The sequence below is a fragment of the Lissotriton vulgaris genome, chromosome 5, assembly GCF_964263255.1.
Source record: "Lissotriton vulgaris chromosome 5, aLisVul1.2, whole genome shotgun sequence".
Classification (NCBI taxonomy): domain Eukaryota; kingdom Metazoa; phylum Chordata; class Amphibia; order Caudata; family Salamandridae; genus Lissotriton; species Lissotriton vulgaris.
In genome coordinates this window covers 1,988,328,216-1,988,353,248 of record NC_141693.1, presented here as the reverse complement: position 1 = coordinate 1,988,353,248, position 25,033 = coordinate 1,988,328,216, and the positions used below count along the sequence as shown (strand labels likewise).

The following is a 25,033-nucleotide window of genomic DNA, read 5'->3' as shown; positions in this document are numbered from 1 at the left end:
ATCAGTGGGGAAGCATGTCGCTTTACACATAAAATGTAGTTGGCACTGACTAATGAAAGCGGCACATTTGGCTGGGTCTCCGTTGAATCTTTCTGGAGGAGCTAAGGGTATAGGGGGAGGAGGAGTAACTACTTGTATTACAGGGGTTTGTGATCCTGCCCCTCCTGCCCCACCATCTAAGTCCATCCTATCCAATCTATCAGATAATGATTGGGTTTCTCTCTGGAGATTACGCATCATGTTCGCCAAATCACCTAAAGTCACCTCCATGGTACTTGGGTGGCAAATCAATTAGGCTTCGCGTTCTGTAGTGCTTGACACGAATGTTGCCCCAGAAGTACCAGGAAGGTGATGCTCTTTCCCGATGTCCCCTAACCGGTTCACCACCTGCCAGAATATAACACTGCACAGGAATAGTGATGCCCGTCAGGGGGACACAGGGAGACAAAACAAGGAAAGTGGGGGACAAAAGAATATGTAGATGTCTTCTTTACACCTGGAAGATTAATTCCTGGAACCATAAAACGTCTGAATACCAGCTTCCTAGGGGGATGTAAGGAACACAGGTTAGTGCAGTACTACTAAGTGTAATAGGGAAGTACAATAATAGAGAGAACAGATACCTACAGAAAATGGTGTGCAAGTGCTAATGTGGAGGGAATGGTATCCAGGAACTGTAACTCTGTCTCCTGTGTAATATACAACAAGGTGAGGAAACCTGTCTCAAACGTATGCAGAATAATGAGTAAATACTTGCTCCTGCATACCTGTGTATCGTAATAAAGAGCCTCAAAAATCCTGGAACTGGAATCAATACTCCTCCAGTTTCAAGTAACATAGAAACCGGGACTAGTATCAATACTCAACTAGTCCCGACTAAACAGATAGCAAAAATACAGACACGCAGTCTAATAGCCCCCACTAACTGTGTGGAGATCCAAAATATAAGCAAACAATGACCCGCACAAATAATCCCTTGAAGTCAGGGACAACTTCGAGACTCCAAATGAAATGAAAACCGGAACGCGTGTAACAGCTCAACACGCTTCCGAAATAATCAAAATGAAAACAAGCGCACAATCTGATTACAGCATGGGCCGATAGTACCTTACAGGTGAAGTACCGACGCCCGGCGTAGACCCGACGGATCCCGCAGCTCGCCACCACCGTGACCCGGATCAGCAACACAGGAACAAGCAAAGGATACCGGAACGGAACGCGAAGCGTTTACTGCAGGGAAGGGGGGTGGTTAAATGACGCGTCGGTTCTCTCTGCGCATGCGTGTCTCTTCGCGCATGCGCTGTATGCTTGCCAACCACCAGGGGCTGACATTTGCCAACCAAGCGTTCGTGTACAGGCACGACAGTATTGCATTAATAGAATTAAGTACCTCTTTTTGTCTTATCTTTTTCGCCAAGATCCTGCCCGAGTTTTCACCCATTTCATATATCTGAGATCTAAAAATTGCCACTTGCTCCGCCAGTTTAGTCGCAAAATAGCTCATATAGCCTTGCTTTGTGTATGGCTAGGGTAGTTTTAATATGCTCTGCATCTTGTGATAGACTAACGGCAGTAACTAACTTTTCCTCCCATTCCTGTACCGCCTTATAATACATGTCGAGTTTATTCCGAATATTTTTTTTGCTTCTTGATCGAGTAAGCTAGTGTCTCCCCGCGCACTCCGGCTTTAAAAGCGTCCAAGACATTTTGAACAGAAGCACTTCCTCTATTAAACTCAAAAAATTCTCTGATCCACTTACCCATGTATTCTATATATGATGGGTCTGCCAACAATTTCCGCTCAAAGGACCAAGGTCTTACCTCTGCTATACATCCGGCCTCTGTTTTAACCTCTATCAGCACCAGATTATGGTCCGAAATTATTCGAGGGAATGTCTTGAATAACATTATTAATGAGCCCAGCAGTAGCAATAAAATAGTCCAACTGACCAAACTTCTGGTGCGGGCAGAGAAGAATGTAAAACTCGGTGACAGAGGATTTTTAACATACCCCACATCGCACAGACCAAAATTCACTACTAGACCTCTTAATGCCTTGTATGTCTTTTTTTTTAGGCCTGGATATATTGAGTCACCCCGTATATCCAAACCGCCTTCCAAGTGGATATTTAGGTCTCCACAAATTAGAGGAGATGGCCAGTCAGCTAATTCTAAACTTAAAAAGTTCAGAATATCGGGGTCATCAGAGTTTGGCGCATAGATTGAACATATTGTCCAGACTTTGATATCAATACTGATATCAAGAATCATCCATCTAATGTGTTTTATGTTCTTCTGTGTTTCTATGGCCCTCTATCTTTCTCATCTCTTTTCTGTTTTTATATATCTTACTCATTCATTGGGGATTGGGGTTTAGCACGATTGGGGAGTTTCACGCACTGTGTCTTTCTGCGACTTGGTTCTGGATCTTGGCCTGCTGAGGGTGGGATACTGTGATTTGATAAGTGATTGCTGCTCGTTATGCTTCCCGATTTGTGCTCCTTCCATGATGACTCTCAATTGTGGCGAGATGTGGTTCTGGCGATTTACTGCATTGTAAACTGTTCTCTCCTTATTCCGTAAGGCCGGGACCAATGTGTAGCTTTACGATATCCTGATGCCATTTATCCTTCGTACTCTTAATTTGAAAATTAGACCGCAGTACCTCTGTAATTGATCCTTAAAGTCTCGTCTCATTGATATGTACTACATTTGTGCGCCTTGGGGCTGCCTATTGGATTGTATGTGTAGCCTCTTGTCAATAAAGGTCTTCCAAAAATTAAAAAAAAAAAAAAAAAGAATCATCCATCTACCATACTGATCTACTTTAGTACGTTTGAGACACCCCAGTCCTCTTCTCATAAGAATCGCCACGCCTTTTGTAGTGGTGCCTTGGCGAGTACATCCCAATAGATACAGACCCAGGTCGTTAAATAGATGCCTATCTTTCCAGGTGAGATGCGTTTCCTGAAGACACAATAAGTCTATCCTCATACGCTTATTTGTGCACAGACCCCCCTTTTTTCTGTTATTGAGACCACATATATTCCAAGAACAAATCCTCAATTTTCCCATCTTAATGATTTATTCAGCAAAAGCAACATTAATCCCCCAGGTGTATCTGCATTAATATGTACCACCCCTTTAAGAAAAAAGATTTTTTATGATTGACATGATGATATGATATGATAAATGGGACTTGTAAAGCGCACGTTCACCTACGGTTTCTTGGCGCTGAAGTGGGAGGGCTGTGGGGTACATAGGGGCGAACTAGTTGTGAGCTAACAAGAAGAGCCAGGTTTTAAGTGATTTTCTGAAGTGAGGGTAGGAAGGGAGAAGGCGGAGTGCAGGGGGGAGGGAGTTCCAGAGGAGGGGAGCCTGGGTGGAGAATCTCAGGCCTCCATGTTTCTAATGCCTGAAGGAGTAGGGGGTAAGAAGATTGGAGTTGGAGGAATGAAGAGCACGTTGGGGAACATATCGGTGTAAGAGGGAGGAAATGAAAGAGGGCCCCTGAGAGGGAAGGGCTTTGTGAATCAGGCAGCCAAGTTTGAAGAGGCTGCGCTGGGCAACTGGAAGCCAATTAAGGTTCTTAAGGAGTGGCTTGGTGTGGCTGGATCTTGGCTGGCCATGGATCAACCTGGCTGCCTGATTCTAGATGAGTTGGAGGCGTTGTAATTGATATGCTGGTATGCCCACATATAGGGAGTTCGCATAGTCGATGCGAGACATGACTAGTCCCAGGGTGACCTGCACAAGAGCTTCTCGGGAGAGAAGTCTGCTGATTTTGTGGATGCGGCGCAGATGGTTGAAGCAGACGGAAACAACTGAGTTCATTTGCGCCCTCATGGAGAGGTCCTTGTAAATGGTGATGCCTAGGCTCTTGACAGGGTCAACAGGGGAAGGGGAAGGGCCAAGTGAGGGTGGACAAAAAGAAGAATTCCAGGGGTTGCCAGGCGGGCCAGTGAGAACTAACTCAGTCTTGTCAGGGTTGAGTTTGAGCTGATTTAGGTTCATCCAGGAGCTGATGAAATTCATGACAGAGTGGACGTTTTGGATGGAGGATGGGGAGGGGTCGATGTTAAAGATAAGCTGAAGGTCGTCAGCATAGTTGAAGATGGTAACAGATTTTTGTTTAAGCTCCGAAATGAGGAGACGAATGTAAAGATTGAGGAGGAGTGGTGAGAGCGAGGAGCCCTGCGGGACTCCACAGGTGAGACGCTTTCCCACTGAGGAGAAGGGTGGGAGGGAAACTGCCTGATTCATATTCATATTCACATTACACCACAAATCGCTCTCGGTTCCAACTTTTCTGACCTTGCTTGCCCCCTCACCCCTCCCCAGCCACCCAATGCCTCCCCCCTTCCCCTCCCACTCCCCCCCCCCCCCTGGCCCCAACCCAGAAAAGGCAAGGGGACGGAGTAGTCCCTTACATTGATGATGTGAGAAGCATCTTGTGCCTCGCAACTCGCTTCCCATCGCGTTACACTTTTAAGTTATCACACTGTGGCATGAATGAGTAAAAAGAAAAAGGTATAAGTCTGATTCATTTTCACTAAAAGAAGAAGAAAACACAAAAAGCACACAGCAGATACCCCGCCAGAGACAGCGTGAGTAAAGATCATAATGAGGCTAGTAGCTCTTTAGCCGCCCCCTCAGATGTTAGAAAGTATGATCTCTCTTTATAAATTACTTTCAATTTTGAAGGGTTAAGGAGAAAAGCCTGGGCGCCCTTGGCCTGAAAAGGTGGAATTAGTTGGCAAAATTGCCAGCGCTGTTGGACAGAGGCATGGCAGTAATCGGGCGAAGAAAAAACTCTAGGCCTTTCCCCCTACGTTTTCGAACCGGTCTGGCCAGGTCATAAAGAGCCTCTCTAGCCAGAAAGTTGTTTATACAGATCAGTATGGCTCTTGGTTTAGCATTTGCATCAAGTCTAGTATTTTTTTGAAAGGGAAATCTGTGGGCCCTTTGAAGTTCCACGTCCCATTTCCAGTGGGATAGTTCCGGAAAGGCCTCCAAGAAAAGCTCACTGACAAATTGCCCGACATTCCCCCCCCTCGCTCCCCTCGGGTATGCCCAAAATTCGTAGGTTATTACGCTTAGATCTGTTTTCCAGGTCAACCAGCTTCCAGTTAATCTCATCCCTTAGACCTTCGAAAGACGATAGCTGAGATTTTTGCTGAATCATAGTATCTTCAATCGCCGAGATCCTGCCTTCAGCCTCCACAACTCTAGCGATCATTTCATTGCAAGATTTGGCCACGCGCCTTAGGTTGTTTTGCAGCCTGCGGACTGCACCTTAAGTGCTCTTGTCTCCTCTGATGCTGGAGCATAACCTGATATTATGTTCCCAGCGTGACGTCAGGAATCTGAGGCCCAACTGTAATGTCTACAGGCGTGGTTAGTGGAGAGCCAACATTATCACCTTGTGCTGTGAGCACTGTATTTTCCTCTGCCCCCAGTCTGGTCTGCCATCCTCTTCATCCGCTGAGCTCCGTAATTCATGTGTTGAGCTATTCATGCTATTAGCGCTCACATCATCCCTCCATTCTCCATCTATGCTCTCTGACTCCAGGGCATTAGATAAGTCCGACATGGAGTAGAAGTTGCCTGCCGAATCAATAGAATCTGCGTCCCCGACGGGGTCGGTGCCTCCTGTATGTTGGTTCCAGCAGGTAGCGCCTCTCGATGCTCTTGCGCGGTTGGAGAAGGAGAGATAAGAACTGTTGAAGTTAAGGCCGACTTTGATAGGGTTTTCCAGGAGGCAATTTTGATCTCTCCTTTGAAACAGCAGCATTTCCCAGATTACCGGCATTACCTGCGCACGGAGATACAGAAATCTGAGTGGATGCGATAATCTGGGGCATATTTACATTGTCACCAATTATCAGATTGTCACCAGTTGATTGGCTGCCTTTCTCTGAATTTTGGTTCTTTTTCTTAAACATCCCCGGTATTTTGGGGATCGCGCCAGACCTATAAGTCCCAGAATCCACCAGTACTGCCTGTACGGGAGCGGATTCGTTAGCTTCAATTGGAAGAGAATTTGCGCCTGAGTCTGCAACTGAATTTTGCTTTTGAGAGCTCATAATATCACCTTCATTAGGATTGATGCTGCCTTCATTCTGCTTAGAATCCACAGATGCCGCCGTGACCGCTCTGGTTTTCGGCTTCTGGGTCTTGGGTGCTGTACCGGAGGTGGGGTTCTTAGGAGCCATCCTGCTTCGTGCGCTCCTTCCCTGATGAAGCCGAGACAGAGACCGCCAGCCCCTGGAAGCCGTGTGATGGTAATTTTCGCCACTCCGCTCCGCTGTACTCCGCTCAGCATTCCAAGTCAGACTCGAGGCATCGGCTGGAAAAAGCCACACTAGCTGCAGTGACCGCCGAAAGCTGCACCAGAGATCCAGCCGCATCCCAGGTAAGAAAAGATGTTGTTAGGACCTCTCCGGCTCAGAACAGTATTGTTAAGGGTTACTCCGACAATACTCCGGCAAAGCTCCGCATAGCCCGCGTAACTCCGCGCTGAAACTGCAGTGGGAAGCGAGCACGGCGAGAGCACCTCAGCTGCTGCTCACTTGGACGTCGCTGCATCCGGCATCTTGCCCCTTAGTGGGTTTTCCCTCAACTAAAATTTGATCCAAAGGACAATTCTTGCCCTCCGCATTTTGCACCAGTTGTACTTTAATTTGTCCACATTCAACATTTTCTTGAGATTCATATGTGTCATCAACGTCATAAAACACTTTATTAACTCTACCTTTGTAATTATTTCCTTTGCACATAACTGTGAAATGTCCTTTCTTTTTGCATTTAGTACATATGCCCTTCCAACCAGGACACGCTCTGTCATTTGCAAAATGACCCATTGTGCCACAACGAAAACATTTTACATTCGTGAAATCAAATTTCTTGAAAGGCTCTTTAGAAACATTATTTCTTGTAGCTTCTTTATGATTTGAACTCACAGGGGGAACAGTTCTGACAATTTGAACAGAGGCTTTCTCTTTACACTCCCCATTTTTCTTTATAATATCCACACATTTGAGAGAGTGTTCAATTTTCTTCGCAATTACAATCACATCCTACAAATTTGGCTCATCCTTTTGCCAGAGTTCTTACCTGACCCGTTCAATGCTGCAACCCAGCATGAACTTATCACGTATCCTTTCATCTAAGGTTGAGCCAAATTTACAGGAAGACGCCAACTTTCTGAGGGATGTGAATTGTCAACGCTCATCTTCCAACTGTGCCCTGCGCCCAAAATGATATATATCAAGGATCGTACCCACCTTGGGTAAATAGTGTTTATCCAACTGAGCTAAGCAAATTTCATATTCATTGAGGCTATCATCTAACTCAGGAAGGTGGTCAAAAACTTCTTGACCTTCCGATCCCAAACAATGTAAAAGCAGAGCGGTTTTCCTTTCTGCACTTAATGAAGCTCCGCACACAAGTGCGTATCTTTCAAAGACCTTACGCGTCGCGTAAGCGCATCACATGTTTACGTTGCGCGATCGTATTCGCTCAATTGCTTCCGGGTGCGCTTACGCCGTGCGTATCACGTGGACGCGGCTACGCGATACGTCACAATGATGTTTTCGTTCGCGGCAATAGCGCTAACGGGACGCTCTACGGAGCGCGCCCTGGGGCGCTTCAAAAGACTACGCTTTCCGGGGCGCTCACCGGGGTGCGCCCCGGAAGCGCTCCAGGGTAAAAAAATATATATACATATACATATACATAAAAAAATTGTTTTAAATACAAATAAAATATAGGATTAATTCATTTTCAAAAATATTACATTTTATAACTATAGACATTTGCTATTAACAACATTTTGAAATTCACTGAAACATAGGTTTCACACCAGTTATAGTTAGGAATTAGCATTAAAAAAACCTATGAAATTCACTGAAAAAACCATAGGTTTCACATCCGTTATAGTTAGGAATTAGCATTTAAAAAACCGATTAAATTCACTGAAAAAACCATAGGTTTCACACCAGTTATAGTTAGCTGTACATTTTACTGACATAAAACCATTGAAATTCCCATGTTATAGTTAGTTGGACTCACTATAACTTGCGCGCTTGCAATGCACTGCTGATGACGTCACATATTACATCACTCATGACATGGTCAGTGACATCACTCATGACATCACTATGTTGTACAGAGCAAATATTGAAAGGCTGATCAAGGGCCAATGCTGCAGCTGATGGCTATTGGTAAAGGTGGAATTACGCAGAGGAATTTATTAGTGCATCAGGAGGCGGGACACAAGTTCTCAATTTTCTTCGCAATTACAATCACATCCTACAAATTTGGCTCATCCTTTTGCCAGAGTTCTTCCCTGACCCGTTCAATGCTGCAACCCAGCATGAACTTATCACGTATCCTTTCATCTAAGGTTGAACCAAATTTACAGGAAGACGCCAACTTTCTGAGGGATGTGAATTTTCAACGCTCATCTTCCAACTGTGCCCTGCGCCCAAAATGATATATATCAAGGATCGTACCCACCTTGGGTAAATAGTGTTTATCCAACTGAGCTAAGCAAATTTCATATTCATTGAGGCTATCATCTAACTCAGGAAGGTGGTCAAAAACTTCTTGACCTTCCGATCCCAAACAATGTAAAAGCAGAGCGGTTTTCCTTTCTGCACTTAATGAAGCTCCGCACACAAGTGCGTATCTTTCAAAGACCTTACGCGTCGCGTAAGCGCATCACATGTTTACGTTGCGCGATCGTATTCGCTCAATTGCTTTCGGGTGCGCTTACGCCGTGCGTATCACGTGGACGCGGCTACGCGATACGTCACAATGATGTTTTCGTTCGCGGCAATAGCGCTAACGGGACGCTCTACGGAGCGCGCCCTGGGGCGCTTCAAAAGACTACGCTTTCCGGGGCGCTCACCGGGGTGCGCCCCGGAAGCGCTCCAGGGTAAAAAAATATATATATATATACATATACATAAAAAAATTGTTTTAAATACAAATAAAATATAGGATTAATTCATTTTCAAAAATATTACATTTTATAACTATAGACATTTGCTATTAACAACATTTTGAAATTCACTGAAACATAGGTTTCACACCAGTTATAGTTAGGAATTAGCATTAAAAAAACCTATGAAATTCACTGAAAAAACCATAGGTTTCACATCCGTTATAGTTAGGAATTAGCATTTAAAAAACCGATTGAATTCACTGAAAAAACCATAGGTTTCACACCAGTTATAGTTAGCTGTACATTTTACTGACATAAAACCATTGAAATTCCCATGTTATAGTTAGTTGGACTCACTATAACTTGCGCGCTTGCAATGCACTGCTGATGACGTCACATATTACATCACTCATGACATGGTCAGTGACATCACTATGTTGTACAGAGCAAATATTGAAAGGCTGATCAAGGGCCAATGCTGCAGCTGATGGCTATTGGTAAAGGTGGAATTACGCAGAGGAATTTATTAGTGCATCAGGAGGCGGGACACAAGTTCTCATTAATTGACTATTATAAGACTTTGAATTCTTCATATTGTTGCCCTTGTCAACTGGGTACATTCTCTACTCATCTCCTGACACATCTAATAAAGATCACAAGAAAGCCTGCATACATAACCTTTTGCACTATTTGTAGATCAAGTGAGAACACCACACAACAAGTGTTTCATCAGTTCATCTTATGGGCAACCGCAGGACAATTTATACCTGTGTCAATTATGTCTTTTCATATGTTAAAGCAACAAAGCATAAACAGGCATCTATACATGGAAATATCACTAGGTGGTTACAATAAAATGCGATGCATGTGTCCGGCAATGATGTAAAAAGTGGTTACAACAAAAGTGTGATAAAATAAACTCACAAATACACAGTGCACCCATGTTAGTGACATTCGGTTAGCGTTTTGTTTTTGCTATTTCTATGTTTGCGTTTCAGTTTATTTTTAGTTTCTGTTAATTATGAGGTTCAGTTTTCAATGTGAATACATCTTTTATTCACAAAGGGCACTCTTGGTTTTTACAGCTTCGTCATTGATGACATGGTTCGCAAAGCACTGGTTCTAAGTCCAGAATGGCTCCAAACCAGTGTCTCCAAAACAGACATAATTTCATAGAGAACTGAGATCTCTCTGTGCAGATAACACAGGCGGAGTGAATCTTTAAAACATTTTAAACAACGTGTTCTCCAAAATAGGCAAACAATTATTTTCTTCCCTCCTCTCTTCCTTCCATCAACCTCTTCTGCTCCTTCCTTCCCACTCTTTCCATCCAATTCACTGATTTTCTATTTCTCTACCTTCTCCCTCCATCCCCATAGTTCCCCTCCGTGAACACTAAGTTAATCTACATAAAAGAAAGATTCATTGAACAGAATCTCAAGGTCCACAGTGGTTACACATGAACCTGGAACGCAAAATGTTAAGCACTCTTTGAACATGGAGAGCAAATGTGCACTGAATAAATAGACAAACTGCAAGTTGGAAGTGGAAACTTTTATACAAAATGAATCACTCTGCTCATGATGGAACACCAACAATATCAGGGTGATAGGTTTAAAAAATCGTGGACTAGACGATCTTCAAGGCATTTGATGGTTTAGAACAAACATGAGCACCTCAACTCCTCTTCAAATTACATTACGTAGCTCTGCTCATTGAAAGCCCATCTTTGGCAACAGGGGAGAACTGGTCCAACAAAAGCAGGCCTCAGCTTGGGAAGAGGTGGCACAACTGTTAACAGAGGCATCAGTGTCTATACGCAGAGGCCAGATCCCTGATGAGCACCCTGTGTGCATACAGGCAAACATCTGGTTCATTTGAGAGAGGCCTTCTTGAGGTCTTCGGGCAGAACCCGGCCCTTCTTGCGAGCCCGCTCCTTTTTCTTCTCCACCTTGGCCTTATTCCTTTTCTGAATGTTGCGCCGCCTCTTGTCCTGCCGCTTTTGCATCTTGGACTCTGTGTGCTCAGTCCTCTTCTCCCACTGTTTCTTACGCTGAACCTTATGCTTCTCCTTCCGCTTTAAGGCCGCCTTCAGCAAGACCTCATTGTCCTTAATCTTGACCCCTTCGGCCTTGTATAGGACATTTGTCCATTTCATTTTGGTTTCCAGTACCTGGGCTTTCTTTTCATCCTTTTCCTTCAGCTCTTCCAGTTTGCTCTTCCTGGCCTCTAACCGGCTCAGCAGCTGCTTGTAGTTCTTGCCAGTCAGCGGAGTTAGGTTTCCCTTAAGCTTCTCTTTCTTCTTCTCCCTCTTCTGCTGGGGGCCTTTGCTCACCGCATCTTCAGGGATTTCCACCTTGTTGAAGACCATGGTGGATGTGTCTGTAACTTGGGTGGTGGCCTTCTGATCTGGGACCACTGGCTCGCCCACCGCACCTTGGGCCTTCTCGTCGTCTTCTTCTTTCATCTTTTTCCTGATCTCCTTTCTCTTTCTTTTCTTTCGTTCTCGCTCCTGCTTCCTGCGCTGACGTTTCTTTTCCCGCTCTTCTTGAGACAGTCCTTTTGAAGAGCCCTAGATGGAATGTAAAGGAAAAGAGAACATTTGAAAGTATTCTAGTCTCACAAAGTAACAATACCATAGAAAAACCAATGCAGCCTGGAAGCAACTCTGTTCAAGGACAGCCAGACATCACCCTAGCCCCAGTGGTCTTGGCTATCACCTTTGTCCCAGGGATTACAAGTGGTGCCTAAATCACAGCAGTAATTGGCGTCTCCTCCTAGCCCACAGCCCCATCCTCGCTCCTACAAATAGAGTTCTGGCAGAGGGAAACAAACCACCATTACTACCGCCTTAAGCACACAGGCTGCCTCTACCGAGGCTATCAAAGCACCAGATCTCCAGTCTGTGTTGTTCAGATATTGCAACCCTTGCTGCTAATGGGAAGGAGATCTAGACTTCAGCCTAATCGCAGGTTCACTTTGCTATCCACACTGCACCTGAAAAACCCTCTGGAATCTCTTCCTCCCCTTTGATATTTGATATTTGAGGGGGTATTTCTAAAGCGCAGCGGTCGCTCCGAAGGGAGCATCATGGCGCTGAAAAATCCTGAAGGCCCAGTCATGTTTGCGGAAGGAGGGCTAGATGGCAGCTTTAGTCCAGTCGTCGGGTAGGCTAAAGATCCAGGTTTTGAGAAGTTTCCTGAAAGGTTTCTCAAGGACCTGTTGTCTCAAGTGTTTGGGCATGCTGTTCCAGGCTTTGATGGCCAGGGAATTTAAAGTTTTCCCACCTTTAGTCTTCAAGTTGTAACTGGCGGGAGACATGAGATTGTCTTGGGCAGAACGGAGGGGACGACTCGGTTTGTAGTGGGGGAAGCGTTTGGTAAGGTATTTAGGACCAGTCTTGTTGAACGCCCGAAAGGCGATGGTAAGTATTTTGAAAAGAATTCTTTTGTGGAGGGGGAGCCAATGCAGGGATTTTAGGGCTGCAGAGATAGAAGATTTGCGGGGTAATTTCAGGACCAGATGGGCAGCCGTGTGGAGGACGCTTTGGAGTTTGATTTGTGTGGACTTTTTTGTCCCTGCCAAGAGGCCGTTACAGTAATCAAGGCGAGATATTATGAGGGCCACTGTTACTGTTTTTCTGGCCTCAAGGGGGAGAAAGTCAAAAAACTTTCTGAGTGATTTTATTATGCCGAAGCATCTGCCGGCAACATTCTTGGCGTGCTGGTCGAATGATAGGTCCGAGTCAAATGTTACACCGAGGTTTCTAGCTGTTGTTACTGTCTGCGGAGGGGCAACAGAGTTGTCTGGCCCCCAGAGGGCTGGGCAGAAGGAGGTGTTCTTTCCGATGGGGAGAATCTCTGTTTTGCTGGAGTTACATCTGAGATGGTTAGTGTCCATCCAGTGGAAGACCGCAGTTAAACAGTTTTTGAGATTAAGCTCAGCTTTGGTTGAGTTATCCTCAAGGGGTACAATCAACTGCGTATCATCGGCATACGAGGTTACTAGTATGCCGTATGATTCAATCAGGGAAAGGAGTGGGATAAGGTAAATGTTAAAAAGGAGGGGACTTAGGATGGACCCTTGGGGTACTCCGGAGGAGACCTTTTTTTCTTTGGACAGAAAAGGACCAAGAGCGACAGTTTGGAATCTGTCGCTGAGGAATGATTTTATCCATAATAGGGCCGTATGAGAAATCCCTATGTCCATCAGCCGGTTGATAAGAATAGAGTGGGAAATGGTGTTGAACGCTGCTGTGAGGTCGAGAAGTATGAGAATACCCTTCTTCCTCTGGCCTTGCAGCGTTTTTATGGTATCTGACAGTTCGATCAGAGCGGTCTCGGTTGAGTGTTTAGGACGGAAGCCAGACTGTTGGGGGTGAAGTATGTTGTGGGCTTCCAAGTAGATCTTAAGTTCTTTGTAGACCAGCTGTTCTGTCATTTTACCCAAGGCAGGGAGAAGGGTGATCGGGCGGAGATTGGTCAGGTCCTCCGGAGATTTGTTAGCTTTCTTCATAAGCGGTTTGACTATGCCCCTTTTCCATATACGAGGGACAGATCCGGTGCTAAGTGACAAGTTGACTATGTCATTGATGACAGGGTTGACAATGTCAATGAGTTGGTGAAGAATCTTGGGAGGGCATGGGTCAGAGGGGGAGCCGGACTTACAAGATAGAATGACTTCTCTGGTTTGGGTTAGAGTGACAGGAGTGAAATGTTTGAGACTCCCAACAGGGGGTTCATATTTGTCGGGGATAGGGGGCCCTTGATGGGTTTGTGGAGGGGGGAAGTTCATTTGGATGGAGGTGATTTTTTCGTCGAAATAGTCTGAAATTTTAGAGCAGAGGTCTTGGGATGGGGGGATTTCGGGTTGGAGTGCTTTGGGCTGGGTAAACGATTTTACTATCGAGAACAAGGTTTTTTGTTTCTGATTAGCTTGATTGATGGCATTGACGTAGGAGGTTTTCTTAGCGGATTTGATGCTAGAAAGGTAGTTCTTTCTTTGTTGGATATAGGCGAGACGATCGTCATTATCGTATGTTCTACGCCATTTTCGCTCAGCTTTTCTGCAAAGTAGGTGAGCGGTCGCTAAGGCAGGTGTGAACCAAGGGGCGTTATATTTCGTATTTTTTAGATCTCTGCGGGGGCGATTAGTGGGGTTCCGATTTTTGATTTCGTGAGAAATCCAATTATGGAATAGATCTGCGTCCAATTCAATGTTACCAGATAGGACGGGGGAATGTGATTGGAGAATGGGGTTAAGCGTAAGGTTTTCCTGGACTATTTTCCAGTTGACAAACTGGTCACGGAGAGAAATTGCTTTGTTGACGGTAGGGTGCGAGATAGTAATATGGAAAGGGATCAGGCTATGATCAGTCCATATCTGGGGGAGGGGTGGTAGGGTAGTTAGGGATGGGAGATTGGTGCAAACACAATCGAGGGTGTGACCAGGTGAATGGGTAGGCAAGATGACACTTTGTTGAAGATTGAAAATTTCGAGTGTCTGTAAAAAACTATTAGTTTGTAGGTCAGTTGGAGACTCAAGATGAAGATTAAAGTCTCCAAGAAGGGTAAAATGAGGGTAACGGAGTAGGAAGTGTCCCAGAGAGTCACTCAGGGAGGCTAGAAATTTGGAGGCATTTCCGGGCGGACGATAGACCAAACCACCTGAGAAGGAGAAGGATTGGCTGAGTTTGATAGAGAAACCTAAGCCTTCTGTGTCAGTTAAGGGGTCTAAGCTAAACGTATGACAGGAGAAGGTGTTTTTCAGAATAATTGCAACGCCTCCTCCTCTACCTTTCAGTCTGTCTTGTCTAAGAAAGGAGTAACCCTGGGGAAGGGCAGTGGCTATGTCTGAGTTGCTGTCTTCCGTTAGCCAGGTTTCTGTAATCAGAAGACAGTCCAGATCGATTCGAGGATGAGGTCGTGTATATCCTGGCTATGTTTGCACATAGATCGGGCATTTATCAAACCACCTTTGAAGAGCGGCATGGCGTCCTTGGTTTGGGGTAAGGGGAAGGAGGAGGGGGTTGGATTGCTAGCAAGGGACCAGCGGCAGTGCTTGCAACAGACTGGCCCGGAGACATTTAACAAGTCCAGTTTGCAAGGGCAGTGGTGGATACCATGCAATAGGTGGAGTTCGCTAGGGAGGTACCTGATAGGCATGGAGGTTTGGGCAGGGTTTCCTGCGCCTGGCGCGGTCTTGGCGCGGACGGGCGCAGACGAGCTTGCCTTAGGCGCTCCCGCTGCGCTCGTCCGCTGCGCTTCCTGTGCATGCACATTTCTAGCGAGAGCAAGGGGGCGTGGCCTAGAAGGGGGCGGAGTCAGCGCGCACGCCTGTCTGCTTAGTGCGAGCGAGGAAAGGCGCGACAGCTATAAGGATCAGCTGTGCGCTGCAAGCGTGGATAGCAAGGAGGTATGAGTGCTCTTTAAAAACACAAATACGTGACACCACACAGAGGAATTACAATTTTAAAAAGTCAAGTCAAGTCAAGTCATAAAATTTGTATAGCGCACTACATACCCAGAGGGTTTCAAGGCGCTTAGGAAGGGGAGGAGGATTATTTGTCAAATATCCACGTTTTAAGCTGCTTTCTGAACGCTAGGTGATTCTGGGTGAGGCGAAGGTAAGCGGGGAGTGAGTTCCATGTTTTGGCAGCCAGGTATGAAAAGGATCTGCCTCCCATGGTGGTCTTGTTGATGCGAGGTACAGTGGCGAAGGCTTGGTTGGAAGAGCGAAGTTGGCGGGAGGGGGTGTAGAAGGACAGTCGAGAGTTGAGGCAATCTGGTCCGATGTCGTAGAGTGATTTGTGTGCGTGGGTAAGCAGTCGGAAAGTGATCCTCTTATTGACGGGTAGCCAGTGGAGGTCTTTAAGGTGACCAGAGATGTGTTCATTGCGTGGGATGTCTAGTATGAGCCTGGCTGAGGCGTTTTGGATTCGTTGTAGTTTCTTCTGGAGTTTAGCGGTGGTGCCTGCGTAGAGGGTGTTTCCGTAGTCCAGTCGGCTCGTGACTAGAGCGTGGGTGACTGTTTTCCTTGTTTCGGAGGGGATCCAGCGAAATGTTTTTCTGAGCATGCGAAGAATGTTAAAGCAGGAAGAGGATACGGCGTTGACTTGTCTGTTCATGGAGAGTGAAGAATCCAGGATGACGCCAAGGTTCCGTGCGTGGTCTGTCGGGATGGGTGCTTTTCCGAGGGCTTCCGGCCACCAGGAGTCGTCCCATGCAGAGGGGGATGTACCTAAGATGAGGACTTCTGTTTTGTCTGAATTCAGTTTCAGACGGCTTTGTTTCATCCATTCGGCGACTTCTTTCATTCCTTCGTGTAGGTTAGTTTTGGCGGTGTTGGGGTCCTTGGTGAGAGAAAGGATCAGTTGAGTGTCGTCCGCGTAAGAGATGATGTTGAGGTTGTGTTGGCGTGCGATGGCCGCGAGGGGGCTCATGTATACGTTGAAGAGGGTGGGACTGAGTGAGGATCCTTGAGGTACGCCGCAGATGATTTCAGAGGCCTCGGACTTGAATGGTGGGAGGCGGACTCTCTGGGTTCTTCCGGTGAGGAACGAGGTGATCCATTCCAGTGCTTTTCCTTGGATTCCGATGTTTCTGAGGCGTTGTAAAAGGGTGCTGTGGCAGACTGTGTCGAAGGCTGCAGAGAGGTCGAGGAGGATGAGGGCGACTGTGTCTCCATTGTCCAGTAGAGTTCGAATGTCGTCTGTTGCTGCGATGAGGGCGGTCTCAGTGCTGTGTTTGGCTCGGAAGCCAGATTGTGAGGGGTCGAGTGATTTGTTGGCTTCGAGGAAGGCGGCGAGCTGGTTGTTGACGGCTTTCTCGATGACTTAGGCCGGGAATGGAAGAAGCGAGATGGGGCGGTAGTTTTTGAGATCGGTGGGGTCCGCTGTTGGTTTTTTCAGAAGGGCGGTGAGTTCAGCGTGTTTCCAGATTTCTGGGAAGGTCGCGGAGTTGAAGGAGCAGTTGATGACGTCTCGGAGGTGCGGAGCTATGACGGAGTCTGCTTTGTTGAAGATGTGGTGAGGGCATGGGTCTGTGGGGGATCCAGAGTGGATGGAATTCATCAGGCGGATGGTGTCCTCAGTGGAGATTGGGTTCCAGGCGTTAAGGGTGTTTACGGGGGGAAGATGGTCAGCAGATGGTAGGGTGGGTTGGCTTCCGGGTTGGTTGTCAAAGCTGTTGTGGATGTCAGCAATCTTGTTGTGGAAAAAAGAGGCTAGGGAGTCGCAGAGGGTTTGAGAGGGGGTGATGTCGTTGGAGTTGGCCGAGGGGTTGGAAAATTCCTTGACGATGTTGAAAAGTTCCTTGCTGTTGTGGGCGTTGTTGTCCAGTCGATCCTTGAATGCTGTTTTCTTGGCTTTTCGGATCAGTTGGTGGTGAGTACGGGTGGCGCTTTTGAAGGCGTCCTTGTTGCTGGTGGATGGGTCTTTTTTCCAGGCCTTTTCAAGGGAGCGGCACAGTTTCTTGGACTTCTTGAGATCATCGTTGAACCATGAGGCCTTCTTGTTGCCAAGTTTGTGTTGACGTTTTTTCAGTGGTGCTAAGGTGTCGGCGGTGTTGGATAACCAAAGGGTGAGGTTGGAGGCGGCTTCGTTGGCGTTAGAAGAGAGGGCTGGGGAGGTTCGAAGGAGCGATGTGGAGATCTGATCCGTGGTGATTTTGTTCCAGTTTCTTTGTAGAGTTGGTTGGAGGTGGATGATGGGTTTCGGTTTGTTGTAGGTGAAGTGAACGCAGCTGTGGTCAGTCCAGATGAGATCCGTAGTGTGGCTGAAGGAGACATGGTTGCTGGAGGTGAAGATGGGGTCGAGTGTGTGACCTGCGATGTGGGTGGGGGAAGTGACCAGTTGTTTAAGTCCGAGGTTGGCGAGGTTGTCTAAGAGGGTGGTGGTGTTGCGGTCGTTGATCTTTTCAAGGTGGAAGTTGAGGTCTCCCAGAAGGATGTAGTCTTTGTAGGGGAGCGCGTGTGGGGTGATGAAGTCCGTGATGTCTTCACTGAATTTAGCGCGGGGTCCTGGTGGTCTGTAGAGGAGGGTGCCTCTGAGAGTTGTCTTGGGGTCGATGTGGATCTGGAAGTGAAGGTGTTCGGAGTTAGCGAGGTTGGCGTCGGAGCTGGTAGAGATGCGGATGGATTTCTTATGGACGATAGCGATTCCTCCTCCTGTATGGACGGTGCGGTCCTTGCGTGTGATCTTATAGTCATCAGGGATAGCGATGGCGATGTCAGGGGCGGAGGAAGCGTTCATCCATGTTTCCGTTAGGAAGGCGACGTCAGGAGAGATGGTGTCTAGGAGGTTCCAGAGGTCAATGGCGTGCCTGTGGACCGAGCGGGTGTTGAGAAGGATGCATTGTAGGTGGTTGGGGTCGGGAATCTGTGGTGTGGTCGTAGCGGAGATGTTGTCGGTGCCGCTAAATTTGCAGGAGAGGCAGGAGAACGGTCCATGGGTGCATCCAGGAGCGGCTTGGACGCAGTTGGGGGCGCGACCAGGGTTAAGGGCTAGGAGGGTGGCGGCATCGTAGGTAGTGCGGGGGGGCTGGACAGCGCGAGGGGCAGGGGGTCTGGCGCTGGGCGCGGTCCAGGCGCGGACGGGCGTAGACGGGCTTACCTTTGGCGCACCTTCGGCGCGGATTGGGCGCGGTCGCTGCGCGTGAACGCTGCGCGCGGGAACTACTGTCATATATGGATAGTGGAGGGGGAGGGGCGAGGGCTGTTCAGCTGGGAGGCGGGGCGGGCTCAGCAAGCACAACAACAACAACAGGGACAAAATGGAGGGGGGAGCAGAGCAGGGCGCCGGGGGTATATCGCGCTAAAATCAAATTGCGGAGCAGAGATGGTACAGGCAGGCAAGCGCTATTTAAATATCAGGCAAACAAGAGTAAACAATGGTACACTTATAATCAGAGCAGCACACCAGAGCAGGGCGCCGGGGGTATATCGCGCTAAAATCAAATTGCGGAGCGGAGATGGTACAGGCAGGCAAGCGCTATTTAAATATCAGGCGAACAAAGATAAACAAAGGCACAGTTATGATCAAAGCAGCATGTACGATACCGAGTCTCGGCAGAGACACAGGGGAGCGAACCACTCAAGGCAGAGGCAGAGAGGGGTCACAGCGCTGCGAGGACCAGGGGCGCCGTAAATAGGTAGTGGGAGGGCTGTTCAGCTGGGAGGCGGGGCGGGCTCAGCAAGCACAACAACAACAACAGGGACAAAATGGAGGGGGGAGCAGAGCAGGGCGCCGGGGGTATATCGCGCTAAAATCAAATTGCGGAGCAGAGATGGTACAGGCAGGCAAGCGCTATTTAAATATCAGGCAAACAAGAGTAAACAATGGTACACTTATAATCAGAGCAGCACACCAGAGCAGGGCGCCGGGGGTATATCGCGCTAAAATCAAATTGCGGAGCGGAGATGGTACAGGCAGGCAAGCGCTATTTAAATATCAGGCGAACAAAGATAAACAAAGGCACAGTTATGATCAAAGCAGCATGTACGATACCGAGTCTCGGCAGAGACACAGGGGAGCGAACCACTCAAGGCAGAGGCAGAGAGGGGTCAATGTAAGAGTACCGCCAGCTCCCGGCTTCCGCCTCAGGACTGGGACAGGAGTTGTCTGTCAACCGCTATCAAATCAGCGATTAAGTAGTCAAGGCAAGGAGGCGTGGCCTAGAAGGGGCGGAGTCAGCGCACACGCCTGGACTGATGGCGGCCGCGTAGTGCGAGCGAGGAAAGGCGCGACAGCTATGAGGATCAGCTGTGCGCTGCAAGCGTGGATAGCAAGGAGGTATGAGTGCTCTTTAAAAACACAAATACGTGACACCACACAGAGGAATTACAATTTTAAAAAGCAATGTAAGAGTACCGCCAGCTCCCGGCTTCCGCCTCAGGACTGGGGCAGGAATTGTCTGTCAACCGCTATCAAATCAGCGATTAAGTAGTCAAGGCAAGGGGGCGTGGCCTAGAAGGGGGCTTGTTATTGTTAAGTTATTGGTCTTGTAAATGACATATTTTATTTATTTGTTGGTTTTTAAAATTGCTAAATTGATGGCTTTGTCATTTACAATGCCAATAGTTATAACTTTCGCGAATGTGACACCTATAGCATTTGGAATGCAACATGTTTTGTATTTACGTGACTTAGATGGCAGCTCTGGTCGTTAGGCCACATCTCTAGAGAGCAGGAGAGTGCAGCAGGGGAGAGAAGCACAGCAATGCAATAGATCTCGCATTAGGAAAGTTTGAGCTATTGGTATTGTAAAGGAGACATTTGTTATTTATGTGCTTGTTTTGAAAATAGCGAATTAATGGCTTTGTTATTTACAATGCCAATATTTTTATCTTTCGCAAATGTGACACCTATTGTAACACAATATGTGTTGTGAGGGTGAGGGGTTGAGGGTGAGTGAGGGTGAGTGAGGGTGAGTGAGGGTGAGTGAGGGTGAGTGAGGGTGAGTGAGGGTGAGTGAGTGAGGGTGAGTGAGGGTGAGTGAGTGAGGGTGAGTGAGTGAGGGTGGGTGAGTGAGGGTGAGGGTGGGTGAGTGAGGGTGAGTGAGGGTGAGTGAGGGTGAGTGAGGGTGAGTGAGGGTGAGTGAGGGTGAGTGAGGGTGAGTGAGGGTGAGTGAGGGTGAGTGAGGGTGAGTGAGGGTGAGTGAGGGTGAGTGAGGGTGAGTGAGGGTGAGTGAGGGTGAGTGAGGGTGAGTGAGGGTGAGTGAGGGTGAGTGAGGGTGAGTGAGGGTGAGTGAGGGTGAGTGAGGGTGAGTGAGTGGTTGAGGGGGAGGGGTCGAGGGTGAGGGGTTGAGGGTGAGGGTGAGTGAGGGTGAGGAGTTGAGGGTGAGTGAGGGTGAGGGTTGAGGGTGAGTGAGGGTGAGGGTGAGTGAGGGTGAGGGTGAGTGAGGGTGAGGTTGAGGGTGGGTGAGGTTGAGGGTGAGTGAGGGTGAGTGAGAGTGAGGGTGAGGCTGAGGGGTTGAGGGTGAGTGAGGGTGAGTGAGGGTGAGTGAGGGTGAGTGAGGGGTTGAGGGTGAGTGAGGGGTTGAGGGTGAGGGGTTGAGAGTGAGGGTGAGGGTGAGGGGTTGAGGGTGAGTGAGGGTGAGGGGTTGAGGGTGAGGGGTTGAGGGTGAGTGAGGGTGAGTGAGGGTGAGGGTGGGTGAGGGTGAGTGAGGGTGAGTGAGGGTGAGTGAGGGTGAGTGAGGGTGAGTGAGGGTGGGTGAGGGTGAGTGAGGGTGAAGGGTTGAGGGTGGGTGAGGGTGAGTGAGGGGGTGAGGGATTGAGGGTGAGGGGTTGAGGGTGAGTGAGGGTGAGGGTGAGTGAGGGTGAGGGTGAGTGGTTGAGGGTGAATGAGGGTGAGGGGTTGAGGGTGAGTGAGGGTGTTGGCTATTGTGCGCCGGGGTTTACACTACTTCAGTTTGGGCCGCACACCATGTCAGAGAAGAGAGAGAAGGGGAGGGGGAGGAGAAATGCGACACGGCGGGCAGGGGAGGGGGCTGTGTTATCTCAGCAGAGTCGAATCAACACACGGAACAGTGCACCGCCGTTAACATTCTAGAAGTGGACATCCAGAAAAAATACAGGGATGGTTGGAAAAGGTTAATTAGCTCGTAGCCCACACGCTGGAGTCAGAGCAAAGTCTTCAATGTGTATCCAGGCGTACTTGACATTAACATACAGTATGATGTTTAATATCCGCTCCCCTTTTTAAAAACAAATTCAGCCACAAAACAGCACATGGCGCTTATGATATATCAGTGGGTTGGAAACATTACCGGCGCGCTGGAGCGCCGCTGCGGCGCGCAGCGAAGCACTTGCCCCACTAGGTTTGGGGGAGAGATTGAAGCATTGGACAAGCTGTCAAAGATGCATTTTGGGAATGCTACAAAACGCGCAATTACCCAGCAGCTCACGGCTGCCAAGAGGCACTTCCGGAACTGAGCTCTGAAATGGGTTGGGGAATGAGAGGGGGTGAGGGGAGGGAGAGAGAGTGGGATTCGAAAGACAAAAGGGGGAGAAAAGACAGGGTAAGGGAAAAGAATAGGAGGAGAGGAGGGGAGAAAGACGAAAAGCGAGTGAATAAAAGGGTTTTTTTGTGACAAAGAGGGAAAGTGGTAGTAAAAGGAAGGAGGGGGGAATTTAAAGGGAGCTACAGGAGAGGGAATGGAGGGGTGAAAGGCAAATGGTGTACACGGTTTAAGGAGGATGGATTTGTTGCAAACTACAGTGGGAAGGAGGGGAGCCCGCAGAAGAGTTGGATGAGAGAAGAAATATGTCAAACAGCACAAAATGAAGGAGTCCAGAGTGGAGTGGTAAAGGAGAATAGAAAGGGAGAGTGGGCAGGGGAGGGGGCGGAGCGGGGAGAGGGAACAGACGGAGCGAAGGCAGATAAGGGGAGGGGGGGGGGGGAGGAGAAATGCGACACAGCGGGCAGGGGAGGGGGCGGAGCGGGGAGAGGGAACAGACGGAGGGAAGGCAGATAAGGGGAGGGGGGAGGAGAAATGCGACACGGCGGGCAGGGGAGGGGGCGGAGCGGGGGCCTGGAGTGCGGCTGAGGGAACTGATGTGCACGCGCTTTTAAGCTCAATGCGCATGCGCATTGAGCTTAAAAGTCACGGGCACTGCAAGGAATCGCCACGATTCCTTGCAAGTTGGTTAAAAAGTGGATAAGCCCCCATAGTCTCGCTTGCTCGATGCGCATGCGCATCGACAGGCGAGACCTAAAAAGCAATGTAAGAGTACCGCCAGCTCCCGGCTTCCGCCTCAGGACTGGGACAGGAGTTGTCTGTCAACCGCTATCAATTCAGCGATTAAGTAGTCAAGGCAAGGGGGCGTGGCCTAGAAGCGGGCGGAGTCAGCGCGCACGCCTGGACTGATGGCGGTTGCTTAGTGCGAGCGAGGAAAGGCGCGACAGCTATAAGGATCAGCTGTGCGCTGCAAGCGTGGATAGCAAGGAGGTATGAGTGCTCTTTAAAAACACAAATACGTGACACCACACAGAGGAATTACAATTTTAAAAAGCAATGTAAGAGTACCGCCAGCTCCCGGCTTCCGCCTCAGGACTGGGACAGGAGTTGTCCCCTACAACCAGTGCTCAATTTAACTAAATAAAAAACTAAACAAAATAAATACACTTAAAAATATAAGCACAAAGATGATCATCCGGACTACCAGGACTGTCAAATACCAAGCCTGCCTAGTTCTGAATACCCCTACACGCCTCCTTCTGACACTGTTCTACCCAATATTTCCTAGTCTTCTCTCCACCATTAATGTTACTTGTATATTCTCCATTTGTTATTGATACGTTCTGCTTTTTGTGAAGTGCGCCGATATCTATAGGTCATGTCATGCCCTAGAAAATCACAAAAATAAATAAATCTTGCTCTGGGTCAAAATTCTGGTGATAATTTAATTAATTTAATTGTAGGTTTATATAGCGCTAGGAATCGACTCCCGGAGGAGTATCTCCGCGCTTCGACCGCTGGGAAACCCGTCCTGGCTCACCCTGAGAGATGGTCCCTAATGGGTATCCCTAAGGTGCGACCAAGCATCCCCGGCGGTCTGGGGGGGCCGTTGTGAAGATGAGGCAAGCTAATGCCCAGAGTTGCAGAGTGTGGTCCCTGACTGGAGTAGGCACCGAGGCGAGAATTATCGAGCCCGCTGACCATGGTCCACGACCCTGCCGCGTCGGGAATCGAACCCTGGTCCCGGGCCGTCCTCTGCTTACGGGTCTGCCGCCTCTAACCAGTGAGCCACACCACTCCACTGTTAGAGGCTGCTATCCACCACCTGTATAAATAAAAAAACTGCCCATAAGTGAATCCACAAAAACACCAACATAGCGTTTAACAAAATAAAACCCTGCTTCCTTCAACATATTCCTTTCTGCACAGTGCAAACCTTCAGAGGGCCAAAAGATGGTTCAAGTGCAATGACTGAGTGTGTATGGTTTTGGGGAGAGCTAGGGGGTCTCGTTGCATGGCAAAGTTATTCACTATCAGCTAACAAATACTCCTGGGATCAACAATCTTTTTACATAAACAAGTGCATGATCTCAAAAAGTTAACAGATTGTGAAATCACCATACTTAGTGATGGGTCGCTCACCCAGGTTATTGTAAACCGGAAACACATTTTAACACACCATGCTGTGTTCTTGCCATCACTCAGGCAAAAGCACTCAGTCTTTTTTCAGATTATTTATGCTTTAGGGGGTCTTGGTTTCCTTTCGCAGCTAAGCTAAGAAAACCAAGAAGCAGACATGAAAAACGCAGCCTTTTAGGGTTTCCTAGGAATGGTTAGGTCCAGTTGTATACATGTGATGAAAGAGGGGTGTGTGGAGTATGGGACTGAAAACCTGGCACCAGCCCAAAGGCACACTGCCCTACAGGAGTAAAATTACCACTAGAGGTTATGGAAAACATTTGGTCACTGTGGCACAGATGTTCTTGTGCATGCCATGTGCTACTGCCCCCGCGGCAACTCCCGCTCCCGCCTCCCAGCTGTCCTGCCCTCCCCGACCTCTACTTAATGGAGGCTGCTTCGTGGTGAGTCGAGCATAACCCCTTGGGTTCCTGCTCTCCTAGCGCACAGCTCAACCAGGCAGTGCTCTGCCTCCGACGACCTCAACTGCGAGGACAAGTATTTAGAGGGACTCATCTCGGGACCTACCTCTCAACTGAGATCGTGAGCGTCAAACATATCTTAAGGAACTGCTCTCTCAAGGCCTTTGGGTGCATAGCACAGCAATCAGCGCAGATCTTGGAGTCATTGTCGCACTCCAAGCACCAGAGGCACACTAAATGTGGGCGTGTCACCTGTCGGTGACAGGCACCATAAGGCTCAAAACCATCTTTCCTAGCTGACATCCTCAAAGAACCAGGAGACAAATTCTTGCAAAAACTCAACTAAAGGTCAGTCAAAAAAACTGAGTAGTTCTTCTCCGGGTATGTGCTGACTCGTGCGAACAGAAAAAAAAAAAGAATGTCAATACGCTGGCGTGGCGCCTATATAGGTACCGCTCATATCACTTTCAGCACCGACGATGTCACATGGAGCCAAGCAAAGCCACCTACCAACACACAGAGTTACT

General features: G+C 48.1%; 1 protein-coding gene across 1 annotated transcript in view; it reads right to left on the bottom strand.

The window, feature by feature from the left end:
• Window positions 1-10,492: 10,492 nt before the first annotated feature.
• The window catches only part of SURF6 (surfeit 6), a 110,176-nt gene continuing 95,635 nt past the window's right edge, over window positions 10,493-25,033 (bottom strand). Inside the window, exon 5 of the mRNA XM_086924736.1 lies at window positions 10,493-11,522. Within this exon, the coding sequence (XP_086780862.1) occupies window positions 10,824-11,522 (699 nt within the window). The 3' untranslated portion in view covers window positions 10,493-10,823. The remainder of the gene's footprint in view (window positions 11,523-25,033) is intronic.